General features: G+C 42.9%; 1 protein-coding gene across 1 annotated transcript in view; it reads left to right on the top strand.

Moving 5' to 3' along the window:
- FHOD3 (formin homology 2 domain containing 3) overlaps positions 1-26,510 on the top strand; it is a 450,577-nt gene that overhangs the window by 345,101 nt on the left and 78,966 nt on the right. Inside the window, 3 exon segments of the mRNA XM_044382961.3 lie at positions 14,184-14,318; positions 18,566-18,616; positions 24,633-24,847. Coding sequence (XP_044238896.1) covers positions 14,184-14,318; positions 18,566-18,616; positions 24,633-24,847 — 401 coding nt within the window.

Raw genomic sequence — 26,510 nt, 5'->3', positions numbered from 1 at the left:
GGACTTCAGGGATGCAAGATGCAAGTGTTTCATGAAAGCAGACTTTCTAAATGCTTCAGTTTTGAAAGTGTGCTTTTTGAATGGAAACGTTCTAAATATATTTTAAAGAAAAAACTACAAGATTATTTGAACCATTCATGTTGAGTATTCAAATGAGACAAACAAGCAACGATTATTACACCAGAGCAAACGTGTCTGGGAAGTTGGGGAGGGCAGGGCGCGTTCTCTTCCCATTCCTGCAGTGACATCTCCATCTTGTGGGCCTTTTCAGAAATGGCGGCCAGGTGCTTGTTTGGTGTGGTGATTGCAGTTCCTGGGTGACTGTGAGGGGGTTGGAAGTCCGGTGCCTGGGGCTGAAGGTACTTTGAGGCCATTAGTCTTGGCGCTGGGCCTGGGAAGTTCTCTGATAATGAGGCCCAGCTTATACCACGAAAGGGGGCATTAGCCGGTGAACACACTGAGCGCTCAGTGGGAGCGCACTGGAAGAACCCTGGGCCCAGATTTCAGGGGGCAGGGGCGCCTGCTTTGTGCACTCAGGAGCTGAAACCTGAAGGAGCAGGATGTGCCTTAAGCAATGGTTGTGTTCTCTCTTCCCCTTACAACAGTACCGTTGGTTACTGGAAATGACGGTCACCTGCCCGTTTTATAGATGCATATCAGGACACTTTAGAAAATTTGGGAATTATCTGTCCTGTATAGTTGTGCCAGCAGAGTTTTTCCTACTTCCTGGACAACAGTAAACCCACATATAAGTAATGGCACCTCCATTGGAGTAATAATGGATAATAAGGGATGAGTAAAGGATGCAACTTTAAATATTATTTTTATATGGGCTTTACGCGTACACCATGTAGCATTTAGAAGGTGGGAAGGTCTGTACAGTGAAAGTGAAGCTCCCTCCCCAGAAGCAGCTACTCCTGGCAATTTCTTAGGTATGCTTCTAGAGACCTTTGATGTTCACAGAAGCGTATACATGCTTCATAATCTTTACACAAATAGTCATATACTATACAGACTATTCTGCATTCTGCTTTTTCACTTAAAAAATATATCTTGGTCCTTCCCACCACAGTACTTATTGGATTCTTTTTAATGGCTGCGTCATACTTTTTTCTCTTCCTGTACCCAGTTCCATATTGATGGGCCCCCGTGTTTTGCTGTGACCAGTGACACTGCTGTGTAATCATTACCCATGTGTCACATTACATGTGTGTGGTTATCCATAGGATAAGTTCCTAGAAATAGATTTAGTAAGTCAGTTGTTGATGCATTTTAATTTTTGTCAAATTGCTCTTCATGAAGATTGTACCAGTTTTGAGTGTCAACCATAGTGTGAGAGAGCTTGTTTGCCCATCCCCCTGCAAAAGGATCATTCAACATCTCAACCATTGCTCACCTGGTAGTGAAGAGTTACATGTCAGTAAAATTTAAATTTGTGCAGTAAAATTTAAATGTGATTGAGCATGTTCTCATACTTCTTAAGCCTTTAATATTTCCTTTTCTGTGAATGTTTGGTTCATGGTCATTGAGTTCTTACCCAAGTGTAGAGGTAATTTATAGGCTGTGATAAGAGCAGCAATTATTTTTCTCAATCATTGGTCTTTTTACTTCATTTCTGGTGGTTTTGCCATGCAGAAAAATTTATATTTTATGAGTTAAACGTATTAATCTTTTTTGTCTTCTGGTTTTGTGTTCCCCAACAGGAAAGCCTTTTCTCCCATGCTTGCTTCTAGAATTTCGAGCTACAATTTTCACATTGAAATATCGTATCTATCCGGAAGTTATTTTGGCACTTAACATGAGGCAGAGATCCACCTTAAATATTGTCGCTTGTTTGCATACCATTTATTGAATAATCCATCATTTCCCTACCAATTTGTCCTACACCGACAGGAACACAGATTTGTGCGTGGGTCTGTGTTCAAACTGTTCCCTTAGGAGCATCTCCCGTCTCCTGCCTTCTCTGAGGCTGTCAGGAGCTCTCCTTCCTCCCAGTTCTTGTCTTTACCATTCAGTCGGTTGTCTTCGCAGTAGGAATGTATCATGGGCCACCTAGAAACAGTCCCATTATTTTTGTCATCTGCTATTGTGTGGTTTTGTTTTTTTTTTAAATGGTGGTTGACATATGGAATAGAGAATGAGGGGTATTTGGGGAGCCCGGGACGGAGCAGCGAGGACTAGGGGAATGGGAGCCTGCTGTGTTGATCTGTGACTTCTCCCGAGTCAGGCTCCCCCTTGTGGGATTTCACTTCCTGTGACCCCCTTCAATGCCTGTCTCCACCATTGGTGTGGCAACTTCTTCCTCGGAATGAAGATGTCTGTTTCCATGCATTTTCTGCCTTTCAGTAACTTTAGCTCTTCTATTTATTACCTGCCTGGCAGACCTTTTGACTGTTGCCCTGAGTGTAACTTGCTGATACCTGAATCTTCCTCAGCCTGATTTCCTCCTCCACGTTGGCTCTGTTCAGCGTGGATCCGCGTGCTTGTGTTCTCTTGCTCTGGTCAGCTTTGGGTTTTATCACTTCTTGCCTTCACTAGTACCTACATGTACCTTGAGGTTTTACTTGTTTGGTCTTCAAACCACTGCTTTCTCCAAATATATGATTCATGTGTTTTTCTGGATCTCAAATACTTGCTGGCTATGTTCCATCACTTGATCTATGAACAAAGTACCATATAGATCATGTTAAAAATTGTGTTAGTAGAGTCAAGAGGCCCACTGTACAGTGGGGCTTTAAAGTTTTTTTTTTTTTTAATTTTCAATTTAAATTGCTCAAAGTAGGTTTTTAAAAAATATTTATTTGAGAGAGAGAGAGGGGGCACGCATGAGAGCACAAGCAGGGGGAGCAGCAGAGGGAGAGGGAGAAGCAGACTCTCCGCTGAGCAGGGAGCTCGATGCAGGGCTCGATCCCAGGACCCTGGGATCATGACCTGAGCCCAAGGTAGACACTTAAGCAACTGAGCCACTCAGGCTCCCTGTCAAAGTAGATTTAAAAAAAATAAACCTCGAACATCACTGAGAAAACCCTGAATTGCTCATAAAACTGAATAAAAGATGTTGCCTTATTATGTGATCACAATTAATGACACCCAGTCCATAACTGCCAATAGGAAATAAAAGGCACCAATGTGGACTGAGTCCCTACCATTCAAAGAAGTTGTGTTCTCCTTTTACCGTGTGGACTTCCTATTTGCCTGTCGCTAAGTGCTGAAAGCAGTCTTGTTGCACTGAGTTCCTGTGAGGCTCGGGGTGGTCCTGATTAACCAGCTATGTTACGTCCCAAGCACAGGTGAGGAGAAGCGCCGGTACAGTGGCCGAGCGAGTTTGCAGTAGGTCTGGCTCCCTGACGGCAGCTTCATGTGGTGACCTGGGGTCTTGGGAGACCTTCAGCCCTCTGTCCTGCAGGAGGACTCCAAATCCTCAGCAGACGCTAGAGACTCTTTCTCCCATACGTGTTCTGGGGCCGACTCCTCACCATTCCTACTACCAGAGATTTAGTTCAAGATCTAGGTCATGCCTGGACTAGCTGTTGAGCCATAAATGTCCTTCTGAAATGCAGATCTGAGCAGGTGGCTTTTCCTGCTTAGAAACCTTGAATGATTCCCCCCGCCCCCCGCCTGTCAGGGAAGCCCAGAACGATTAACATCACCGATAGGATCTCTCACATTTGGGTCCTGCGTGCACCTTCCAGCTTCATCAGCCATCATGTCCCCCGTCCTCACTGCACTTCAACCCCCTGGAGATGCCACCATGAGCATACCAGGCTCTCCTGAGGCCCCTTCCTTCAAATTTGTCTGTTCTTTGACTAACCTCTCCTTTATTCATTCACTTGATTCCTTTTTGGCCTCCAAGAGCCACGTAGATGACATCTGTCCTGTAAAACTCCTCTGACTTCCTCAGACAGAATGAGTTGTAACGTCTCTGTGGGTTCATATACCTCTATTTCAGTTCTTGACCCTTCAAATCATTATGTATTTATCCTTTTGTTTCCAAAATGGGGCTCACAAATCTGCGGTAGTCTATGGGAATGAACTTGGGTCCCCCAAAGCCATGGGATCAGGATGGCTGACTTTCCTAGAGTGGCCATTTTATTATAAGATTTGGGGAAAATCATTAAGACAAGCAGGACTGTGCTCTATGGGAACCATGTTCACATGACTGAGAAAGAGACCATTTTTCTTTTTGCAAGGCAGAAAGCCCTTGGTGCTGATCTCCCGTCCCTTGCCTTCTCCTGTAGGACGACTGCTGCTGCTTCAGTGCTGTTGGGCGGCAGCCATTTCTGTGTCTCCCACATGAGGCTCCCCAGCTCCTGTTCGCTGCCCTGCCCCATACCTCTTTTTCAAATGAATAGGTGAACAGATGCCTGGCCAGGTTTAACCTCACAGAATCCTGTTTTCTTCCTTTGGAAAGTGGGATTAGAATAGATTTTTTTTTAATTAGACAATTCTCTCATCCTTGTTTATATAAAAGGTAAGCACAGCAACCTTAAAGTGTATGTTTCGTAATTCCGTCGGGAAGCAAGAACAGTGTGTGTAACACTTAGGGTTAGGTGCGATTTATAACAAGGAAATGCAAACATCACTCCCCACCAAAGTGTGGATGGAGCAGCTACACCCACAGAGCGGCAGACAGCTGCACACTGAGCCCCTGAGCCGTCCCCCTTCTGTGCACCTGCTCCTGGTGGGTCAGCCCCTCATGACCAGGTTTCCGTTTATCACTGGCCACCGTGGTGTTGCACTAGCATTGTACAAAGATTACAGAGTGAAAAAGGGTAAGAACGAGGAAGAGATTTCTCACTCGGAAAATGTCCTCCTGGGTCCCTTGTCCCATTTCCCCCACCGCTTCCTACAAAGCCCAGCCATAAGTAAATAAGCTTTACTATGATAATGGGAGAGGCTGACTTTCTTCCTGTGTTGATTGTGAGAAAGAGTATGTGTGTGTAGACAGATAGCAAAATATTTAGATAGAACCCCCACCCACACCCTTTCTCACTCTCCAATCTTAGTACAGTGCCAGTGCAAAACCAGGGTAGCCAGCGACATCCGGAAACCTAGCCATTGGGGGCTGCACAGACTCATACACAGTGACTCCTGAATTTCATTCAGTAAATATTTATTCAGCGCTCATGACGGACCACCTCTGCCAGCAAGGGAATCTAGCATTGATTTAATCAGACCCTGCTCCTGGCTTCACTGGGCTCACACTCTAGCGTCAGAAAGAGAAGATAAGCAAACTATCAGCAAATAGAGAGTTTCCATTGCAGTAAATTTGTGAAGAAAATGAAATTTCATAGAAGAGCTAGAGGCCATCAAAGTGGAGAGCCCAGCATAGGTGCTCTGTCCTGGTGAGGGACACATCTCGTAAGAGGTCTGGGAAACTGAGTCACCAATGTAAGACCTGTTGCATTTTATCCCAGGTTTGACAGCTCTCATGATGAGATGAGCAAGCCCATTTAAATGAGGGAAATTTAAAAGAAAATAGAGTCCCCATCTGTCTTCAAAACATGATCCTGAGCTGGAGAACTGTGTTTGGAAGAGATTCGGTGTTTAGAGAAGGGGTAGGCAGGCATGGGAGGTGTAAGTTGGCCTGGAGAGGAGAGGAAGATAGAAGTCAGGGAGGATGGACCTCGGTCTGGGCCAGCAAGGCCAGGAAGCCATGGCACAGGAGGTGCTGGTGGCAATCCATATTTTGGAAGCTGCCAGGAGAAGAGTTTAATTACGAAGCCACATTGGGTTGATCCTGGAGCTGTGACAGGAAGACTGGCCTCCTGGCTGGCAGACTCATTTAGTCTTGGACAGAGGGGTAGAAAGTAAGAACGAACTGGCAAGAACTGTGAGCCTGGGGTCAGGGCCTGCAGAAGGGGCCAGGGGACAGGTCAAAGCATGATGCAGCTAGGCCTAGAGGAATGGTCTCATGCCCTGCACGTAAGTGAGCATAGTCACGTGAGGCTGCACGTGGGACCAGTCTCCGTGGCATGCTATATGCGCTCTGCTCTTCCCCTCCGTGTCTGAGAAGCTCGGGCCTGTGCTGAAGCCATGTGTGACAGCCTGGAGAAGGGAAAGCAAAAGGAACCCTTAAACCCATGTCCCCATCTTTGATGGCAGAGGTCTCCAGGATCGTAGCAGTGATCATGGAGAAAGGTTACCTGTTTCTTGGGGCTTGCTCATTTCATCTTGAGAGCTGATTCGTAGCCCCGAAGTGTGAAAGAAGATTTGGACATTTCCTCATTTCAGGGCAAGCACATGCCTTTTATAGCTAGGCATAACCCAGAGTTACCTCTTCTCCTGTGATTAGATTGGGGGACCCCCAATTTCATAGGCAGGTTGTGAGGACAACCTCACTGTTGTGCATTGTTGAATTGCCATTTTATTACTGTTCTTTGACCTCTGTATCTTCATATTAAATCATCTACTTGTGAGTTAAGTGATCATTTCAAATATCAGATGATTTGTGAACTTAGTCTGACTTTTGTTACTGTATCACCAGAGCTAATTTTTTAAATAAAAAATGTTGAAGATCTTCTTTTACGGATAAGACTTTTACTTAACTCCAACTTACCAAAAGGGGTGTTGTGTGTTTAAATAGCTTTTGCAGTATAATTGACATAAAAAAGCTGAGCCAAAGTTTTGACATACGTATATGCCAGTGAAACCATTGTCACAGTCGGGATAATGCAAATATCCATCAGCCCAGACATTTTCTCATGCCCTTTTGTGATTATGGCTGCTGCTTCCCATCCCAAGCAACCATGGGTCTGCTTTCTGTCATTATAGATTAGTTTACATTTTTTAGAGTTTTATGTAAACGTAATCACACTGTATGTACTCCTAGGGAAGGGTTGACTTCTTTCAGTTAGCATAACTGTTTTGAAATCCATTCATTTTGTTGTACGTTTAAGTACTTCATTCCTTTTTATTGCTGACTAGTATTCCATTGTATAAATATACCACAGTTTATCTGTTTACCTGCTAGTGGACATTTGAGTTGTTTCCAAATTTTGGCTGTGAACATTTGTTTGTAAGTCTTGGTATGGAAGTGTGCTTTCATTTCTTGTTGGTTAAATATCTAGAAACGGTATGGCCGAGTCCTATGGTAGGGGCATGTTTAGCTTTTTAAGAAATTGCCAAGCTGTCTTCCAGAATGGTTGTACACCAGAGTACTGCTGGCCTCATAAAATGAGATGAAATGTATTCCTTCCTCTTGAACTTTCTCTAAGACATTGGTCCACACTGGGGGGTCTGGCCTCATGGGCTTGTTTAAATGCTCAGCTCTGCTGTCTCCCCAGTGTGACTCCTCTGGCCTCCATTTCCTCCCCTACGAAGGGGAGAATAATGGAACTTTGTGCAAGAGGTCATAGGGTTAAAAGAACCATTTCACATAAAATAATTGCCACACGGTATTGTCTCCATAAATGGTAACTCTTAGTACCCCACATTTCAGTGAAATGGAGTTCCTGTCTCAGACATCCTGGCGAGGGAGGCTTTAACCAGATGGGTTTCTGGGGCAGCCCCTGGGGGCCTGGGATGGCCAAGATTAATTATTGCAATTCCTCTCCCTCAGAGTATATCATCCGCTCCATTGCAAAATCTCTCTCTGGCTCCTCTCCACCTGCATTCTTAGGTGGCTTCACTCGGTTGCAGTTGCCTCGGGTGTAACTTCCATGACTTCAGCTTTCCAGCTGCGTTCCGGGGTGGCACGCCGTCCTGGTGACTCAGCCGGCTGGAAGCCGTGGCGGGAAGGTGCAGATCAAATCCCCAGCCAACTTGCGCCTCAGGCTGGAAACTGCCTGGGTCATATTCCAGATCTAGTCTTGAGGATGGCAGCTTAGCTATTCCCCCCGCATTTAGAGATTTTAGGCTCCCCACATAAAATGAGATGTGTCATGCACCCATTGTGGCCCAGATGCTGTTCTAAGCAAACGCCTACCTAAACTCTCCTGTTAACCTTACCGCGTGCTTCGTGAGTTGCAAGTAGTATTACCACCATTTGACAAACAAGTAAAGTAGGCTCCCAGGTGTTCAATGATCGGCCATACTCAGGTTTTCTCTAAGCCTTGTGCTCATTCCTTTCCGCCATAGCCGGCCCTCAGACCGGCCAAGATGAAACATCACAGCAATTTCCAATCACTGTAGGTATTTTTCCTGGAAAACTTAATATGAAAGATAAAAATCTGTTAAAGATGTCTTTATAAGGAGAAGAAATTACCATGCTAGCTTGAATTTTGCTATTTGGGTGTTGGTTTTTTTTTTTTTTTTTTTTTTTTTTTTTTTTTTTTTGAGGATGATTTGGGATAGTCCCCTTTGTATGGTTTGAATGCATTCTGGCACTGATATTGTAGGTTGAGCCCATTTCCAGAAACGGGCTTTATAGGACCACAGTTTATATTCTCACATGTTGCGCTTATCCAGGAGACCTAGGGAAATTTAATTTTTTAATATTATGTTTATAGTCTTCTGTTTCCAGTATGACCGAAGTAGCTTATATGCATCTAGGACAGAAATCTCATGGGAGGGGGTCTTTTAATTCTCCCTTCCTGCCACAGGGATCTGTGTTAGGGTGCTCAAGAGAATGGATCTTAAGTTGCTCAAGGCCTTTTGTATCATTTCCAGAAAAGAGGAACCATTCTGTATTGTTTGGAGTTAACAACTCACATTTCAGTTCTTTCCACACTGAAATGTTAAATTAAGGAGACTTCATGTGTTGTTAATGCTGCCCGATAGTGCGTTTGCTGTGTTCTGACCAGAGAGTCAAGATGAGAGCGCTTCTTACGAGGTCCAAGTGGGCAGGAGCACAATCTGCAGGACGAATGGCCTGTCCATTTGACTAAACTGGACCCTCCTTAACTTTCTCAAGTTCTAATGCTACTTTAATTTTATACAGGCTCTAATATCCACAGTTTATGTAAGGAAACCATGTTAATATATGGTATAGAGAAGCTTCACTGAGACTTCTTTAGCATAGCCTCGAATAGCCCATTATTAAGTTATGTATTAAGTTTTTCCTGAAATAAGTGGGAGCATTTAGAAGAACAAACTAAAGTCAGAAGTGTAAGGGGAAATGGCAAGGTCCTTACCTTGCTCTTCACCCAAGAGCGCAGACCACCAAGTTTGCTCCTGTCTCTTACCTCTGAAAAGAGAACTCCTAAGGTAAAGCTGCTAGCGCTTAAAAAGACAACCGCACAGGGCAGGCTGGGAAGTTGGGCTGGATTCAAATCCCCCACGTAGTCCCTAACATAATTCTTCTGTGTAGAGGACCTTATTTTTTGTTTTAAAATTCTGGAACTAGGGGCGCCTGGGTGGCTCAGTCAGTTAAGCATCTGCCTTCGGCTCAGGTCATGATCCCAGGGTTCTGGGACCGAGCCCCACATAGGACTACTTGCTCGGCAGGGAGCCTGCCTCTTCCTCTTCCCTGCTTGTGCTCTCTCTCTTGCTCTCTCTCTCAAGTAAATGAGTAAAATCTTGAAAATAAATAAATAAAATTCTGGAACTAGACTTAACTTTTGATGTTCAGCTAGCTTGAGGCTTCAAAGATATTTGGTATTAAAAGAGAAGTACTTTTGATTCTTACCAAGCAAAAGAATGACCTCCAAAAATATATTCCAGGCTTACAGAAGATTTTAGATAATGACAGAAAGTTATAGACCTATAAAGAACATTGTATATAAAAATTGAAGCCCTTGTCCCTTTAACTTTTTTCTTCCCCAGTCACGACCACCTGAAATTGGTTTAATCATTTCCATATATGTTACTATATTTTTGCTAAAGATAAACATATCCCTAAATAGTGTATGATTTTGTTTTGCATATATTTAAACATCACAGAAATAACAGCCTACTATTCATATTCTTCAAAGTACTTTTCACGGTCAATATATCGTGCTTTTGAGACTCATCCATTTCACTCAAATCATTTTTCACAGGTATAGAGTATTTCTTTGTAAAAATATACTATGTTTTTCTATATAGATGTTTCTAATCATTAACCATTAACAGTACAAAACAGTGTAACATATACTATTCTTGTATATTGGCCATCTTTAGCATGCAAAAGTTGCTCTTTAATATAAATCTAAAAGTGGATTTGCTGGGTTGTAGGATATGTATATCTTCAAATGTATTCAGTGCTTTTCCAAAATGATTATATCAGCTTAGACTCCCAGAAGCAACATAAGAGAGTTCTTGTCTTGTTCTGTACCAGTGCTTCATGTCATCAGGCATTAGTTTTTGTCAATCTGCAATCTGAGACATCTGAAACCATATATCACTATGGGTTTAACTTGCTTTCTTTTTCCCTCATTTCTAGTTAAGATGGTAATCATTTGTATTTTTATTGGCCATTTAGTTTTCTTCTTCAGCAAAATGTCATTTTTTTGGGTCATTTTTGCTCATTTTTCCACTGAGTGATTTCTTTTTTCTGATGTGGAGTGGTTCTTTTTGTTGCATGTATACTAGTCCTTTGTGGTTTATATGTATTACAAGTAGCTCCTCCGAAGTGGTGGCTTTTCTTTATTCTTAAATACTCTTTAAATGCACACAAATTTCAAATGTTAATATATGTAAATGTATCAAGTTTTTCGTGTTTGATTGCCCTTTTTGGTTTCTGGTATAAAAGTTTTTTCTTGAAATCTAAACATTGCAAAGTTGTGCTTTCTACATTTTCCACTTAAACTCTCAGAATTTATTTTTGTGTTTGGTATGTGGAAGGCCTAATTGTATTTTGTTTTATGTGGCTAATAGTCCAATTGTTAAATAGTCCATCACTTCCCACTGATTGATCAATTCTAACATTAAGATGCTCTTAATGTTCCAGCATTGAGTAATGTTTACCATAGGTTTTTAAAAAATTCTGTTTGCTAAATACCCATTGTCAGGCCAAGACAGTACTCTCCAATCCAGTGCTTGCTGAAGTTGGTTTGTTCGTTGTGTGTGTGTTTTTTTTTTAAACAATTGAGTATTGCATTTAAACCTTTTCCTGCATCTAAAGAGGTAGTCATTGGTTTTTCTCCTATATCTATTATAGTCATTGATATCTTCATCTTTTTTTTTAAAGATTTTTTTATTTATTTCACAGAGAAAGAGGCAGCAAGAGAGGGAATACAAGCAGGGGGAGTGGGAGAGGGAGAAGCAGACTTCCTGCTGAGCAGGGAGCCCAATGCGGGGGCTCGATCCCAGAATGCTGGGATCATGACCTGCGCCAAACGCAGACGCTTAACAACTGAGCCACCCAGGCACCCTGATATATTCATCTTAAACATCCTCCCATTCATTGGACAAACAAAACATGATTTTATTTCAGATTTTGCAGTGGTGTTTATATTTGCAGTCAGTATTTAAGTTTCTATCTTCATACTGTTCTTGTTCAGTTTTTGTGGAGTATTACTAATCACATAAGATGAGCTAGTGAACTCATTCTTCATATATTCTGAAACTTTGTATATGATTAAGATGAGCTCTTCTTTGATTACTTTATAGAAAATACCTTTAAAAAATCTGAGCCTTGTGAGGTTTTTGTTTTGTTTTGGTGTGTGTAGATATATCTGTAATGAATTGATTCAATTTCTTAAGGTTAATAGGGCTATCTAAAATATCTATTTCTTCCTCTGTCTGATATGGTAAGTTATTTTTAGAAAATCATCCATTTCTTCAAAGTTTCCGGATGTATTGTCAAAGAAATTTCTCCCATTTTTTCGTCATTATTTTTCTCTCGTTATATTTGTAGTTGTATCTATGTGCTGTTCTTGAATATTGCTTATTCGTAGCTTTTTTCTTGAACAATTTTGACAGAATGTATTATTATTTTTAAAAATTATAAATCAGCTTTGATTTTGTTGATTTTTCTCTATATATCTTGATTTCTCTATTTCATTCATCTTTGTTCATACCTTTATTTCCTTTCTTTTGCCTTCTTTGAATTTGTTCTACTGTTGCTTTTCAGATTATTGAGTTAACTTCTTTCCTAATATAAACACTGCAGGCAATAAATCTAAGTACTAATATAGAAACATCCTCTAAATCTTGATATATAGCTTTTTCATTATAGTACCCTTTGAATATTTTCTGATTTTCTGTATTTTTCTTCTTTGGCCTGAGTTATTTAGAAGTGTTTACAATTTTCCATTTATATCAATTTTTAAATTTTATTATTTTCGACTCAGTTGCATTGTGGTTAAGAAGGTAGCCCATATGAAACCAATTTTTGGTGTTTCTTTATGAGCTTTGTGGCAGGATTAATGGTCAGTGTTTGGATGGTCTCTGTGTATTTGAGAAGAATGTGTTTTCTCTAACTTGGGGCATTGGGTATATATGTTCCTTTGTTATGTTAAACTTATTAATCAAGTTGAAAAAAATCTTTTGTGTCCATGAAATTTCTATCCATCACTGTGTGAGAGGTATAGTAAGCCTGTCCACTCTGTGGCTTAGATTCAACTGCATATAACAGAAAAATAAATAACAGCAACTTAAGCAAGATAGTCTGGATTTCATTTATGTGAAGGAGAAATCAAATTCTATACATGCCTGATTGTCCAGGGCTGATGTCATAGCTCCCTAGTGAGCCTGGAGTTTAGGATTTGGTTACTCCCTTCCTGTAGCTATGAGGAAGGCAATTTCTTCCCTCTACTTCTTCCACCTCTGAATGAGAGCGAGAGGCAGCTTCACTCTTCTAGGGAGAACGGCTGTGGGACTTATGGCAGAATGTGCGTGATACCAGAATCACATCTTTCTCCTGCACTAAGGAACCTTGCGTTTTCCACTAGGCAGGCATATTTTCACTGAGTTCAGGTAGGATTTCACCCAACCAATATTTCAGAAATAGTTGTATCTTAGTTTTGGAATTTTTTTCAATAAATTAAGGCCTTGTTGTCCATACAGATTTGTTTTGTTATTCCCCAGAGGTCCAACAGACTCCTCTTCCCAACAAACTCCCTTCCTTATTTTTCATATGCTTACATAATTTTCCCTCTTCCCACCCATTCTCCTGACTTAACATTTCCTGTGATACCCACCCCTGTGATCCCTCACTGAGGCCTCCCACAGCTGGCTGTCCCCATAATGCCATCTTCAGTGGACAGTCAAGATTGGGAGCTATCACTAAGAGTCAAGTCCTTTGAACATGCTGTATGTTCTTGACTGCTTCTTGAAGTAGAATGAAATTTCCTTAATTCCAATCAGATTTCAGACCATTGCTGTGTCTTTTTTCCTTCATCTGTTATCCCAACACCTGTTTTAAGACGACACAATTATCTTGAGGGGGTATATTGAGAATCTGGTGTATGGTAAAATATTTTAGCATATGTAAAATAGAAAACAGTTTTTTTTCCCCTAAAGATTTATTTATTTTTATTGTATTTCATTTTATTTTATTTAAATTCAATTAACATATAACGTATTATTGGTTTCAGAGGTAGAGGTCAGTGATTCATCAGTTGTATATAACACCTAGTGCTCATTATATCATGTAATTAATGCCCATCACCAGTTACCCCACCCCCCTACCCCCTCCCCTTTAGCAACCCTCAGTTTGCTTCCTATAGTTAAGGGTCTCTTATGGTTTGTCTCCCTCTCTGATTTTGTCTTATTTTATTTTTCCCTTCCTTCACTTATGATCCTCTGTTTCTTAAATTCCACATATGAGTGAGATCATATGATGATTGTCTTTCTCTGACTGACTTATTTCACTTAGCATAATACCCTCTAGTGCCATCCATGTTGTTGAAAATGGTAAGATATCATTTTTTTAAACTGATGACTGAGTAAGAAAACAGTTTTAGATTGAATGATGATTCTATAAAGTCTTTCCGTAGACACGTTTAAAATGTGTGTGTTTCTCTCTATAGAGAGATAAAGGGAGGGGGAGAGAGGGGATGAACCTGTATTTACATGTTATGCATATTACTGGAATTCTTTTTGATAATAATAGCACCTATTATTGATGACTGCTTATATGTCAAGCATGGTGCTTAGTATTTTATAGACATTGCCACCTTCTTGTCCTTCTGGCACATGAAGTGTGTTACTTACCTCCATTTACAGATGAAGATCCTGAGACACTCAGTAATTTTCCCCCAGCAATACCTAGGTACCAGTGGACCAGACCCTCAATTCTAACTGAAGTCTTGCTGGTTCCTACTTGGGTACTTTTAATCACAGGCCAAGCCACTAAAACGTTAACTCTGTATCTTTAGGTCATCACTGAGTGGTCTTCTCACATCATCCTTTAGGCAGCACCAAGAGTCACTGGCAGCGGAGAGAGAGCGGCGGCGGCAGGAGAGAGAAGAAAGGTTGCAAAGAATAGAACGGGAAGAAAGGAACAAATTCAAGTAAGAGAAATTTCAAGATTTTGTAAATAACAAATTGAAAATTAAAGCACATACCTTCATGCTCTGTATGATTCATATGGGTCTTAAGGGTTAGGTAGTAATATGTTTGCTTTAGATTCTGTCTCTGTTTTTAAGGAACAGTAAGACATTCCTGAAATGGGCTAGCTCTGGCTTGTTATGGCCCTCTTCCTCTAACCATATGGCAGGAAGCACAGAAAGCCAGCCAAATACAATTAGGAACTTGTGTATTTTTGGGTCCTCCATTATCAAAAATGGTCTTATCCAGGCCTTCCTGAAGACTGAGAGCCTAATTGTCTTAACTTAATTTGTCATTTCCCCTAAAGCTACTCATGTTTTATTCATATTCTATTGGATGCCAAAAGAAAATGCTTTTCCCACCTTCTGGTTTGCTTCTTTGCTCCCTGTAGCAATCTTCAATATATTTTTTTGAACAATAATCTCTCCTCCTATGAAGGAGAAAGCCATTCTGCTGATTACTCTTTCCTGACACATTTCATTCCTTCTCCTCTTCCTTTCCCTGCTTCCTCTCCTCCTCCGAATCTCTCCCTTTGTCATCTTTCCAGTCATTGCTCCTAGACCTCCTATGTTCTTTCTTGTTTTCATTTCTTACTCCATCTTCATTTCCTGTTTCCTCAGTTCAGTTTCTTTGGCAAACCATATTCCCTTCAATTACTCCCATTTAAATCCACAAAGAATATCAAACATTGTCATTGAGGATTTACAGGTTCAGTAATGTTTTTCCAGAACCCAGGAGAGCATGTGTAATTGTAGAAATGGTGAAAATATAAGCAGAGTTATGAAGTTGCCTTAATTGTAACTCACTATTACATGGAAACAAATATCCCAAGTCTGTGGGTGAAATGCTAATCCTGGCTTTTGTAAGGCTGGGTTAATTGCCTGCAGGAAATAAACCAACATCGTCCTCCGCTGTGATTGCATGGCGTACCCTGAGCTGTCACTCTTCCCAAATTATACATGGAAATGCCACACCTATATGCACCATTTCTCATGAGGTAACTCTGGAAGTTGTCACTTCTGGAAAGACCCATTTGTAAAACCACTGGAACAGATTAAATCCTTCCTAATCAGGGATTTCTGAGAGTTTTGCATATTTTGCCACCAAGTAGCAGCAGAGAATCTGACAGAAAAACATGGAAGATTCAGAGATTTGTTTACATATAGAAAGATTTTGTTGGAAAAACCTATTAAAACGGGGTGCCAGTTCAGGGGAAGATGGAATACGCATCCTCCGTCCTGTCCCTTCTACTGCATCACTGAATGCAACCAGAAATCATGGACAGAATGCTGAGAGCTCTGATAATTCTGAGCTGTAAAAGGGAGTGGGTGAACTGGGGACAGAGGTTAGTCTTCAAAGTTCCAAGCCAGTGAGAGCGTACCCTTCTTTTCCTCCACTGTCACCTAGTGTGTCGTCAGAGGTACCCCAAAACTCAGAAGCACATACTAAGTGTGAACTAAAAAACTCTAAGAGAAGACCTCTCTGGACTGAGGAGCAGCAAATGGGGTCCTAAGAGTCAGAGACTGGAGAAATGTCTTGTTTTTCCATATTTTCCCCTTTTTTCCTACCCCAGCCTTGAAGCTTTATTTTTACAGAAGCACAATGATGGCAGCAGTGTCCAGCCAGGTGCCTAAAACTCTAAGGGAGGGGAACCCTTCCTCTGACCAGAGGAACTATGACTCCAAGAGTGCTAGGGAAATCACCATTTTTTTCTCTGTGTCATTCTGGCACACTGCAGATGCGTGCAGATGGAGTTACTGAAAGTTGCAGCAGAGCGTAGAAAATAAAGCCCAAGCTTTCTGGCTAGAGCAGCAGGAAGGGAGACCCAGGGAAGCCAGAAAATTATAGGAAATTCACAAAGAGTAGAGAAGTCAAGAGAGCACTCCTGAGCTCATCTCCAGTTGTGCACATGTGGCTTAAAACCTGAACAGCGTGCCACAGACTTTGAGAACTAAATAGAGTGGACCACCACTCAGCTCCCAGACTGGCCACTGAGTGGGTACACACAGGGCTTGATTTGGAGAAAATTAAAAATATTTGAAAACTGAGCTAATATGGGAACCAATGTCAGAAGGCAGTCGGAACTTGAAGGCTGAACCTAACCTAGTTGATTGCCTGCTAAAGCATAACGAGATTCTCCATAGAATTCAAGGAAGACCCAGAGTCTCCTTTCAAAATATTTAAAGTGTTCTCAATGCAATCCAAAGTCACTTGTCACACAAAGAAACCAAGAGAATCTTAGAGGAAAAAAGGGAATCAAAATATGCTAACTACAAAAGGACATAGACATCATTATCAGACAAAGACTAAAGCAGCTACTATAAACTTGTTCTAAGACGTAAAGGCAAATACTTTTGAAACTAATGAAAAGATAAGTCTCTGTAAAGAAATAGAAACTTTAAAGAAGAACCACATGGAAATACTTACAGAACTGAAAAATATAGTAATCAAAATGAAAAATTCACTGGATGGGTTCAATAGCGGAATGGAGATGAGAGAAGAAAGGGTCATTAAACTGGAAGATAGAACAATAGAAATATTATCCAATCCAAAAAATGGAGCAAAACATTGGAAAAAATGTACAGTGTCTCAGGGACCCATAGATCAATAACAGAATGCCTCACGCTCATGTAGTTAGAGTCCCAGAAGAACAGGACAAGAGTGCATTGTATTATATATTAAGCCATATGCATGTATGTAGGCAGAGACTGTACTTGTAACTATCCACTGTTTGCCCTTGGTCCCAAGTGGGTCTCACTTCTCATTTAAGACACAGAGAGATCCTGGCAAAACAACCCTGTCCAAGAAGGAATGCTGACCATCAGGACAGACCACATACAGCTATTAATTATGATGACTGTGGTTCCATCCTGAAGTCTTAGGATGTGAATGAAAAGAAATTCAAAAAAGGAAATAGGAAAAGCTTTATCAAGTAGTCCCTGAGATGACTCAAATGGCTGACCTTCCTTCAGCCATTTTATTGATTTAGGTTACTTAGTCTTCTTGTGCTTTTTCCCTTGCAAAGTATTCTTATCTGTTGTTATTTTGTTGAATATGATCTTAAGCTTTCTGGGTTATGGGATGTGTTATTTCTAATGTGGTAAGTGATGAGGACAGGTGCTTATAAATGATAACAAATCTGGGTCTTTGCTGTGTTTTCTCCTTCTCCTGATCTGCTTTAATTGCTCTGATGTACCGCCCCTTCATATCCTGTTACCAGTGCATGGAGGGGTGGAATATCTTTTTTTTCTTAAAGATTTATTTATTTGAGAGAGAGAGAGAGCAGAGTGAGAGTGAGAGAGCGCAAGCAGGGCAAGGGGCAGAGGGAGAAGCAGATTCCCCACTGAGCAGGGAGCCTGAAATGGGGCTCGATCCCAGGACTCTGGGATCATGATCTGGGCTGAAGGCAGACGCTTAACCACTGAGCCACCCCGGTGCCCCAGGGATAGAATACTTAACTACATTGTGAGGTCCAGTTTAGAAAACCATGAAGTCATAATTTTTCAAGCAAATAAGAGGTCCATTGAGAAGTGGCTGAACTTAGCTAACTTAGCTAAACTTAGATTTAAGCTGGAATCTCATCAGCAGGAGCAGAGCAATAAACGTTAAAATTGGATGAAGTTTGGCATCTTGGGAGTGCAAACAAGTAAATGTACAAAGCAAGGGCTTCCCATGATCCCTGCAGAGAAACTGGGAGTGTGAAAGGTGAAGAGAAAGAATCCTGCACTGTGGGATGAATTTCCAAACTGCAGAGTACAACACAAAATGGCCAAGATGCCTGGACCCACTCAGATTTAATTCTTGAGACCAAAGTTGTGGAGCCTACCAGACCTTGATTGGATGTTAATTGTCTCTGAAAGCTATTGCTTGCTTGCAATTGACATATGTTACTTGTGTATTGTTTGACATTTTAAAAAGTTTTTTCTTCTCCCCTCTCCCCCATATACCTAAATTCTTCTTTCTTTAATTGTAGAGTCTCCCATGTTCTCATTCCTGTGCTTTTATAAGAAATCCATTGTATTTAGTACTTTTAAAGTATAGCCTTTATATTTGTTGTTGTTGTTGTTTTTTAATCCAACACAACCACTATCCATTTCTGAGGCAATAGAGTCTTTCATGATACACTGTCAATAATTTCTTGGCAATTTCATGAGCATCTAATTCTGTTATTTTCCTTCCCTACTTTGTTTCTTCTGCATATTTCCATTAGCCGAGAGTATTTAGACAAAAGAGAGGAGCAAAGACAAGCAAGAGAAGAAAGGTTTGTATATTTCTTCTTTCCTATTACAACCAAATGGCACTTGACTTTGCATTCTTAACCGAGCATGCTGAGTAGACTGTGTTAATTAAAATAAATAGCTTCACTTAAGACACCTAAGACTTTGGGTAACTGGTATTTTGTAGAATAAAGTGTCCTAGCTATCTAAATTTTCCAAGAAAGTACAGATTTATTATTTAGTGCCATCATGGTGTGAAATATAGGTCTGTTCCTCCAGACTACTCTCCACATGAGCACACTAGTTTTGCATATTGACATATGGTATGTATTTTAAATACCCTGCACTACCACCACTGAGCCTGGGTAGGTGTCCCTACTGTGTGCTTCCAGGTCACTCCTTCAGAATTCCTTTAACAAATATTTGACTGCACACACTATGGCAGGCGCTGGCTGAAGTGCCGAACATTCCTGAGACTCTTGCAGGATGTGCCTGATCATTTACCTGTCTCCCTACTGAACTGTTCTCAGTTCCTAGATGGCAGGAACCACGTCTCATTTTCCTTGTCCCAGTGCCCTCCACAGTGCTTGGCCCATAGTAGGCACTTAGGAAGGATATATGAAATAAATGAACAAATGAATCCACAGCTTTATTTAAAATATTAAGCTGTAAACTATTTTCAATTGCCCCATTCTTTGAATCCTAAAATATCCAAAGTAAATGTATTCAATGTCTGATAAACTAAGAGAAGCAAAAGAAACTGTTTTTGGAAGTAAACCGGCAAGGCAAGTTTTGACCTTGTAGTAATTCCATCAACCACCAGATGGCGATAGTACATGGAGCAATGGAAAGGCTGATTTCCTACTAGAGCCATTTGGGAACCTCACCATCTGTGAACTATGCCAAAAAGTGGAATTTTGCTGAATTTTCTTAGACACCTTCAGCTAAATAGTTCAAGACAGTCTGAGGGCAGGGAAGAGTGGAGCCTGCCTGTATCCAATTAAAAAATTAGATGCTTAGGTCAGACTTAGAAAAAAACTATGGCATTGCTTTAATTCCAGTGTTTTATTAGATTATTGCCATCATAATAACCAGTTGTAGCCGGCAAAGTTAGAGCAAAAGAAACAAGAAACTTCTATTTTTCTAATTCATACCCATTTTTGATATTGGAGGACATAGACTTTTATTGAAAATGCTGTCGACTTCATGCCCAGGCTTAAGAAACCAAATTTTTTTTTTTTAGCTTTGACAACTTGACTGTCAGGTTATGTCTGCACCAGCAAGGCTTGAAAGCTTCTGGGGAGATATCAAGGCCTGTACTGGCTCAGACTGACCTCAAAATTTCCCCAAACCATTGAAGGCTCCCTCTTTCTGGATATCAAAGCACAGCATCACTTATGCCTGGAAAACCTATACAGAGGGGTGCTTGCCACTTGTCTCCTGGTGCCTCTTGTTCTTACATCAGTCCTTGCCCCATGCCACCCATTTGCCTGGGCCTTCTTCGCCGGTGCAGGAGTGGGCTCTCTCTGGCCTCATGTGGGCCCTATCTCTACTTACACGGAACGTTATGGAAGCAGCCAAGAATTTCCCTTTGGTTTGGACCAGCCACTTTTCTTGGTTAATTTGCTTCTTGAATAACCTGGTGAAGAAGGGAGAGAGGGATATAAACTTTTGTCTCTGTTTGGAAAGCTATTGGGGCTTTCTGGTAGACCAGGAAAAGATAAGATTGCCAAGTATAATGGGATTCAGGAATGGATGGGGAAACTGGAGATCAGAGGTGGAAAGAGGTTCAGAAGTAAGGAAGAGGACTCCATCTAGAAAGGGTTTTTTAAAAACATTTATTTATTTTAGAGAGAGAGCAAGGGGAGGGGCAGAGGGAGAGGGAGAAAGAAACTTAAGCAGACTCCCCACTGAGTGCGGAGCCCCATAGGGGGCTCGATCTCACGACCCTGAGGTCATTACTGAAACCAAGAGTCAGATACTTAACTGACTGTGCCACCCAGGCACCCCTAGCAACTCTTGGTAGAGCCTGGTGTGTTTGTTGGGTCCCATGTCTCTTGCTCTAAATTTAATGACTCCGAGAAGAATGGCCAGAGTCATAGCAGAGTGTTTTTTGAGGTTTGTCGTATAACAAGATGAATGTAGTTTTGCTATTTTGAGGTGTAATGGCCCATTAGATTTTACTTTGATTTATTTCCTATTGTCATTCCATAATCTCAGACAAACTATTTTATTGACAATGGTGCAGACCCAGAGTAGACTGTTGAAGTGTTACTTCTGATTTTGGGGGGGAGGGGAGAAAGGCTTTATCTGATCATGATTAAGTGATATTCACAAATAATCTTTTTAAGGGACTAAGAAGGAATGGGATCCAGGCTGAGCATATGTTGGGATGGGGTCGGAGCAGGGATTCGTCTGAGGGGGATGGCATAGGAAATGCCTATGACAAGCGGGGGTAATGGGAACAGAGGGCAGGGGGAATGTCAGGACTGAGCTAGGATTGGAGAAATGATGCATGAAGGTGATGAGTGAAGCAGTAAAGAGGATTCTGAGCATTGCTTAGCAGGTCTGAGGACAGAGTAGTACTTAGAAGGAGCCAGATTTTGGCTTAATGTAAGGGAGAGTTCACAAGTAGGAGAGTGGCAGGAAAAGTCATCTGGAAGTAGGTTTAGGTTAAGCTCCGGTCAAGCAGTTTCTGTAGAGCCCTGTATATGTTCCCTCGACTGTCCTCCCGGCCCCTGCAGCCCATGACCTTGGTGGATGTGTGAATTCATTCCTAAGGTTTGTTTGCCTGTCTCTCCCACCGAGCTGTGAGCTCCACCAGGGTGGGGGTTTTCTTGTTTATTATGAAATCTCTCGTACCTATGGCAGCTCTTAGCACATGACAGGCACTCACCAAATGTTCAATAAATAATGAAACGCTGAATGAATAAACAAAAGATACGGGCAGAAGTAGGATAAATGGGAATGTTTAGATGAAGGTGGGAATGGTGAAACGTCTTTCCTTGAGGCTGTGGTCTGTGGGTAGAAAACCCAGTGCTTTGCACACAGGAAACTTAAGGAGAGTCTGTTGGTTGGGGGTGTGTCACAAAGTCACAGGGACATACGACCATCCTCACATGGGCTGCCGTTCTCCTGGGATCAGGTACTGTTGGGCCTCTAAGGGCGCTCAGAGTCTGTCTGTAAGGGAAGGTTGAGACATAGAGCGAGCTTCTTCCCCAAGGACTGCCAAAGGTTGACGGGGTCAGGAGAGGTTGCTAAGCTACTCAGCAGTAAATGCCAGGGGGCTTAGCCCTTCCCAGGCGCACCGGGTCCCCTCCCCTCTCTGGCCTGTTGCAAGTGGACACTGGCACTGCTTTTTCACAAAGATTTAGTTACTCTTGACCTCGGCGCCCCTGTCCCTGCCATTTTTAAATGTCTTTAATTGTAGGGGCCCCTGGGTGGCTCAGTCTGTTAAACATCCGACTCTTGGTTTCGGCTCAGGTCGTGCTCTCATGGTCGTGAGGGTCCACACCGGGCATGGAGCCTGCTTAAGATTCTCTCTTTCCCCCTCTCCCTCTGCCCCTGCTCTCCTCGTATGCGTGCACTCTCTCTTTCTCTAAAAAATAAATGAAAAGTCTTTAGTTGCGGCAAAATACACATAACATCAAATTTACCATTTTAACCATTTTAAGCGTATCAGTTCAGTAGTGGTGGGTATGGTCACATTGCTGTGTGATCCATCTCTAGAACTCATTTCTTCTTGTAAAACTGAAACTTGATATCCATAAAACAAGTCCCCAGGCCCCCTCCCCTGCCATTTTTGTCTACCAGCTAAGCCTCCTCAGAAGAATTCATATTAAGTCCTCAGCACTTCCCATGTCCTGTGGCTCCCCTATGGATGAGATCTCTGAGACGGAGGGTGTGCAGGAAGCCTCTGAGTCCTATCTGTCCAGACGCTGGATGAACAACCCCTGGCAACCTCTGGAAAGTGGGGTGAACCCCACGTCCCTGCTAGTCTGGCTGCCTGCAGGTAGGGGTGTGGAGAGGCCAGGCCCAGGGCTGGGCCACCGGAAATGAAGGTCATAAATGGCTTGTCCTCCTGGCCTGAAGCCTTGGGCCTATGTAGGTCTCTTTGTCTGCACTCCGTTTCTTGGCTGCCCCTTTCTCCTGTGGCAGAAGGCTTGGACTCAGCATGGGGATACCTCCCACCCCCCTCCTGGGCTCACGGCAATTCCCGGGCCAAGGGTGCCTCCACCTCATTTAGAACATGCCTCCTGTTGGGGCTCTGACTCTTGCCCTCAAGGTCCCTTTCTTCCAAGATTCCACAGCCGGGTGGTTTTCCTTGCGGGTCTAAGTTAAGTTCAGATAGCTTCCTTGTGTTACCTCTCCTACCTTTTGAGAGGTGACGTTGTTGGCGAAGAAAGTCCAGAGTTTCTAAAGCTTTCTCTCTGGGCTGAGTTCCCATGCCCTGTCACCATGAGGCAGCTGCTCTCCCAACCATGCCCCAGACGTTGGGTATGCGGACCCATCACAGGTCTTTTGTCGGCAAGTGAAATCGGTGTGTTTGCCACCCTGGGCCTCCACTGCTGCAGGGAGACCCCTGCAGGCGGGGCACTCTCTCGCAGGCCCCTCACTGCACGCCTTGCCTGCTTCTCCTCCGCCTGCAAATGCAAGGCGCCGAGGGAAAGAACAAAGGATGGTAATCTTCTGTTCTCAGAAATCCTATTAGCTGCTTGTTGAGAACAGACACACACATGTGAAAAGATGACTAAATATGCCAGGCAGTAAATGTAAAATGCCATCTGAGTTGAATGGACTACATATCCGACATGAGTTCAGAGGCAAGGCCAAGATCACTTCCAGCTGTGGTGGTCAAGGCAGGCCTCGCTGAGGGAGACACGCGTGCGAGCCTGGCCTGTGGGGCAGATGGCCTTTGGACTGGCAGGGAGAAGGGGTGACGACCGCGGACAGACAGCCGTGGGGGAGCCACAGCCACCTTGTGGATGCATGCAGAATGCGTGCTTTTTCAGTGCATTCTTTTTAAAGTTTTCGTAGATGCACGCTGCCTTTCTTATGCGGGTGAACTTGGAATGCCGTGTGCGGTGTCTGGTGGGGGCTTCGGTGGGCTAGAGTTGGGGGGCTTGCCCATTGGGAGGAACTGAAGCAGTGAATCTGGACAGGTGTGAGTGAGGGTCTGGAAGAACCTGTCTCAAAGGGTCGTGGTTGGTAAGATAGAAACCTGCTACAGCTGAATTCGTAAATTTATTTCTGAACAAATAATGGTGGGTAAAATTAGCAGACATCTGGAAGAGGCACGTATTTCAAAGTTATTTTGGTCTGATCTGTAAAGCACACTATGAGGACTATGATTGGTAGCTGGTCTTAATAAACAGTTAGTGGGTTCTGCCTGCCTGAAATGCAAAACAGATGTATCTTTGTTCTTTTAAACTGACTTTGATGAATAAACTATATGTGACGTCAGGTCCAAGCTATTGGCTGTCTGAGTCCTACTCAGAAATATTTTAGAATATAAAAAAGTTTCCATGGTCGACACTGAGAGAACAAAGTGAATTCCAGTCGCATTGCTGTTAGCATTGAAGCAGGTTCAGAAATTCAGGGAGGGCTTCGTCCAACAACCCCTTTTGGTATTTTGGGGGCATTGTTTCTCTCCGCCGCACCAAGGGCCCCCTCCCATCTCACAGCTGCAAGCTCTGAGTGCGTGTGGTTTTCAGCTGTCACTGCTGGGGCTCTGTAATGGGCATTATGGCTGTTTTGCTTATTTGTACAAATGTTTCCTAAAAGAGCAAAATCGGACTGTGCAGCAGTGATCCAGTATCTGGAGACTGTGTGATGTTGCCATTTCTCCCAATTTGTTTGGTTATGAATGATGCGGGGTTTTTAATCATTAGCATCTTGGCTCTGCTGGCTGTTCTTGGCAGACTGGCCCTCCAGCCAGCCCTGAGCCGTGCTCCGTGCATCAGGAAACCAGCTCACTCTGCAGGTGTCTCAGCCATAAACAAGCATCAGCCACGGGCTCCTCTTTCTTTTTACGGAAACCCTTTGGAATTTAACTTTCAGATACAAATACTTGGAGCAGTTGGCAGCCGAGGCGCACGAGAAGGAACTGAGAAGCCGGAGCGCGAGCCGGGGCAGAGGTGACCTCTCCTTGGACCTGACCTCCCCGGCAGCCCCTGCCTCCCCCACCCCTCTGCGCCGTAGCCCTCCGTGTCTAGACTCACAAGAGGCTCTCCCGGGATCTTCCTCCTCTCCAGGAACACCTCCGCATCCCCAAGGTGAGTGCTGGGAGGGCACAGGGAACTCTGATGGGGTAATTCACGTGAGGCTTCTGGGCAGTAGGGACCATTACTACGTGCAAAGTGGTATCAAGTAGTAACAAAGGGTAAACTCAGGGCAAATGCACCACACTAATAAACCAGCTGCCTTCAGAGCCGCTTCTATTAAAGCAAAATTATGTGTGAAGATTGTCAGTGCACGGTCATTGAGAAGGGAGAATATTGAAAACAAGGCTTACTTGGCCATTTCTTCCTAAATCACAGGGTATTAACTTAGTACTCTCTAATTTGGATATTATTTATTTATTGGCTCTGCCCAATAAAGTGACCACTTTAGAATGTTCTGACCTTAGGAATTGTGGGTCTGTTTTCAGTTAAACTGATGGAGAATAAAATTAAAGCAAGCAAGGAAAAAATGTGGACCTAGTGGAAATAGAAGTTAAACATTGAAGCAGAAAAAAAGGGAAGATAGTAGCGATTACTGGCACGTGTGGTGTGGGTGTAGATGCTTGTGTGCAGACAAGCTCTCCCTGGAGAAATTGTCTGTCATCTTAGCTTTATTTGGAGAAAACAATGTTATACACTGCAGCCTGAGAGCATCAGCTGTTTTCCTGATTGCTCTGAGGACGGTGGGTCCATTTTCTCGGACATTAACAGAGAGGATAGGTCTTGGGTACTACCATCTACACTGCGTGTTGACGAGCCTGCAGCTAGCACTATTCAGCATGAACGGGTGTTATGGCTTGCAGCCTGACCGAGGCTTAGCCAACTGAAGACAGCAGAGGAGCTCAACTTTTAACTCTCAGAGGGCTGACTAAATATGGCGTCAAGTTTAGTTTCAACAAGGCAGGACTGCATGACCTCAGCAGGATGGATGGAACGGAACAATCTCATCTGTCTGAGTCTTCACTGGCTCTCCAAGCCTTGGGGCTCATTCTGCAGGAGCAGGCTGGCTTCCCTGCAGCTTTCCGTCATGTCCAGTTCCTGCTGGTCCCTGAGCCGTGGAACATTGTCCCAGGCAGATGGCTCGGTCAAGGATGAGTAATGTCGGTCTGAAAATCCCGAGACTCGAAGAATCAGGAAAACAGACTGTTCTGTGACAGCTCTGTGCTTTCCAGACCCTGCCTGGTATCCCTGCTCTATCAGGATTGTGGTATTTCCAGAGGCGAGATGAAAAACATTCCCCTGCAAAGTTGTGGTTCAGCACTTAATCTTGGGACTTTTAACTCTAAGAGTTGTACCCTCTCTAGTTTACGGAATGGTTGTCTAAACTGGGAAATACGGAGCAGCCCCAAGCCAAGAGAGAATTGTTGGTATATATAAATATTGTTTGTCCTTAAAACTTTTAGTCTTCTTGATGTTTGTGACGAGAAGACAGTTCCTCAAATATTTTGCCCAGTGATGGTCAAACTTGAGGCTGTTCTATCCAATTAAAAAGGCAGAATAAAGTTTTTAAAGATTTTATTTATTTGAGAGGGAGAGCGAGCGAGCAAGAGAGAGAGAGAGAATGAGTGGGATTGGGGAGGGGAGGGAGAGGGAGAAGCAGATGCCCCACAGAGCAGGGAGCCTGATGCGGGACTCGATCCCAGGACCCTGGGATCATGACCTGAGCCCAAGCAGATGCTTGACCAGCTGAGCCACCCAGGTGCCCAAAAAGGCAGAA

The sequence above is a fragment of the Ursus arctos genome, unplaced genomic scaffold (assembly GCF_023065955.2).
Source record: "Ursus arctos isolate Adak ecotype North America unplaced genomic scaffold, UrsArc2.0 scaffold_17, whole genome shotgun sequence".
Taxonomy (NCBI): Eukaryota; Metazoa; Chordata; class Mammalia; order Carnivora; family Ursidae; genus Ursus; species Ursus arctos.
The sequence above is the reverse complement of the archived record's forward strand: the minus strand, read 5'-3'. Positions and strand labels throughout refer to the sequence as shown.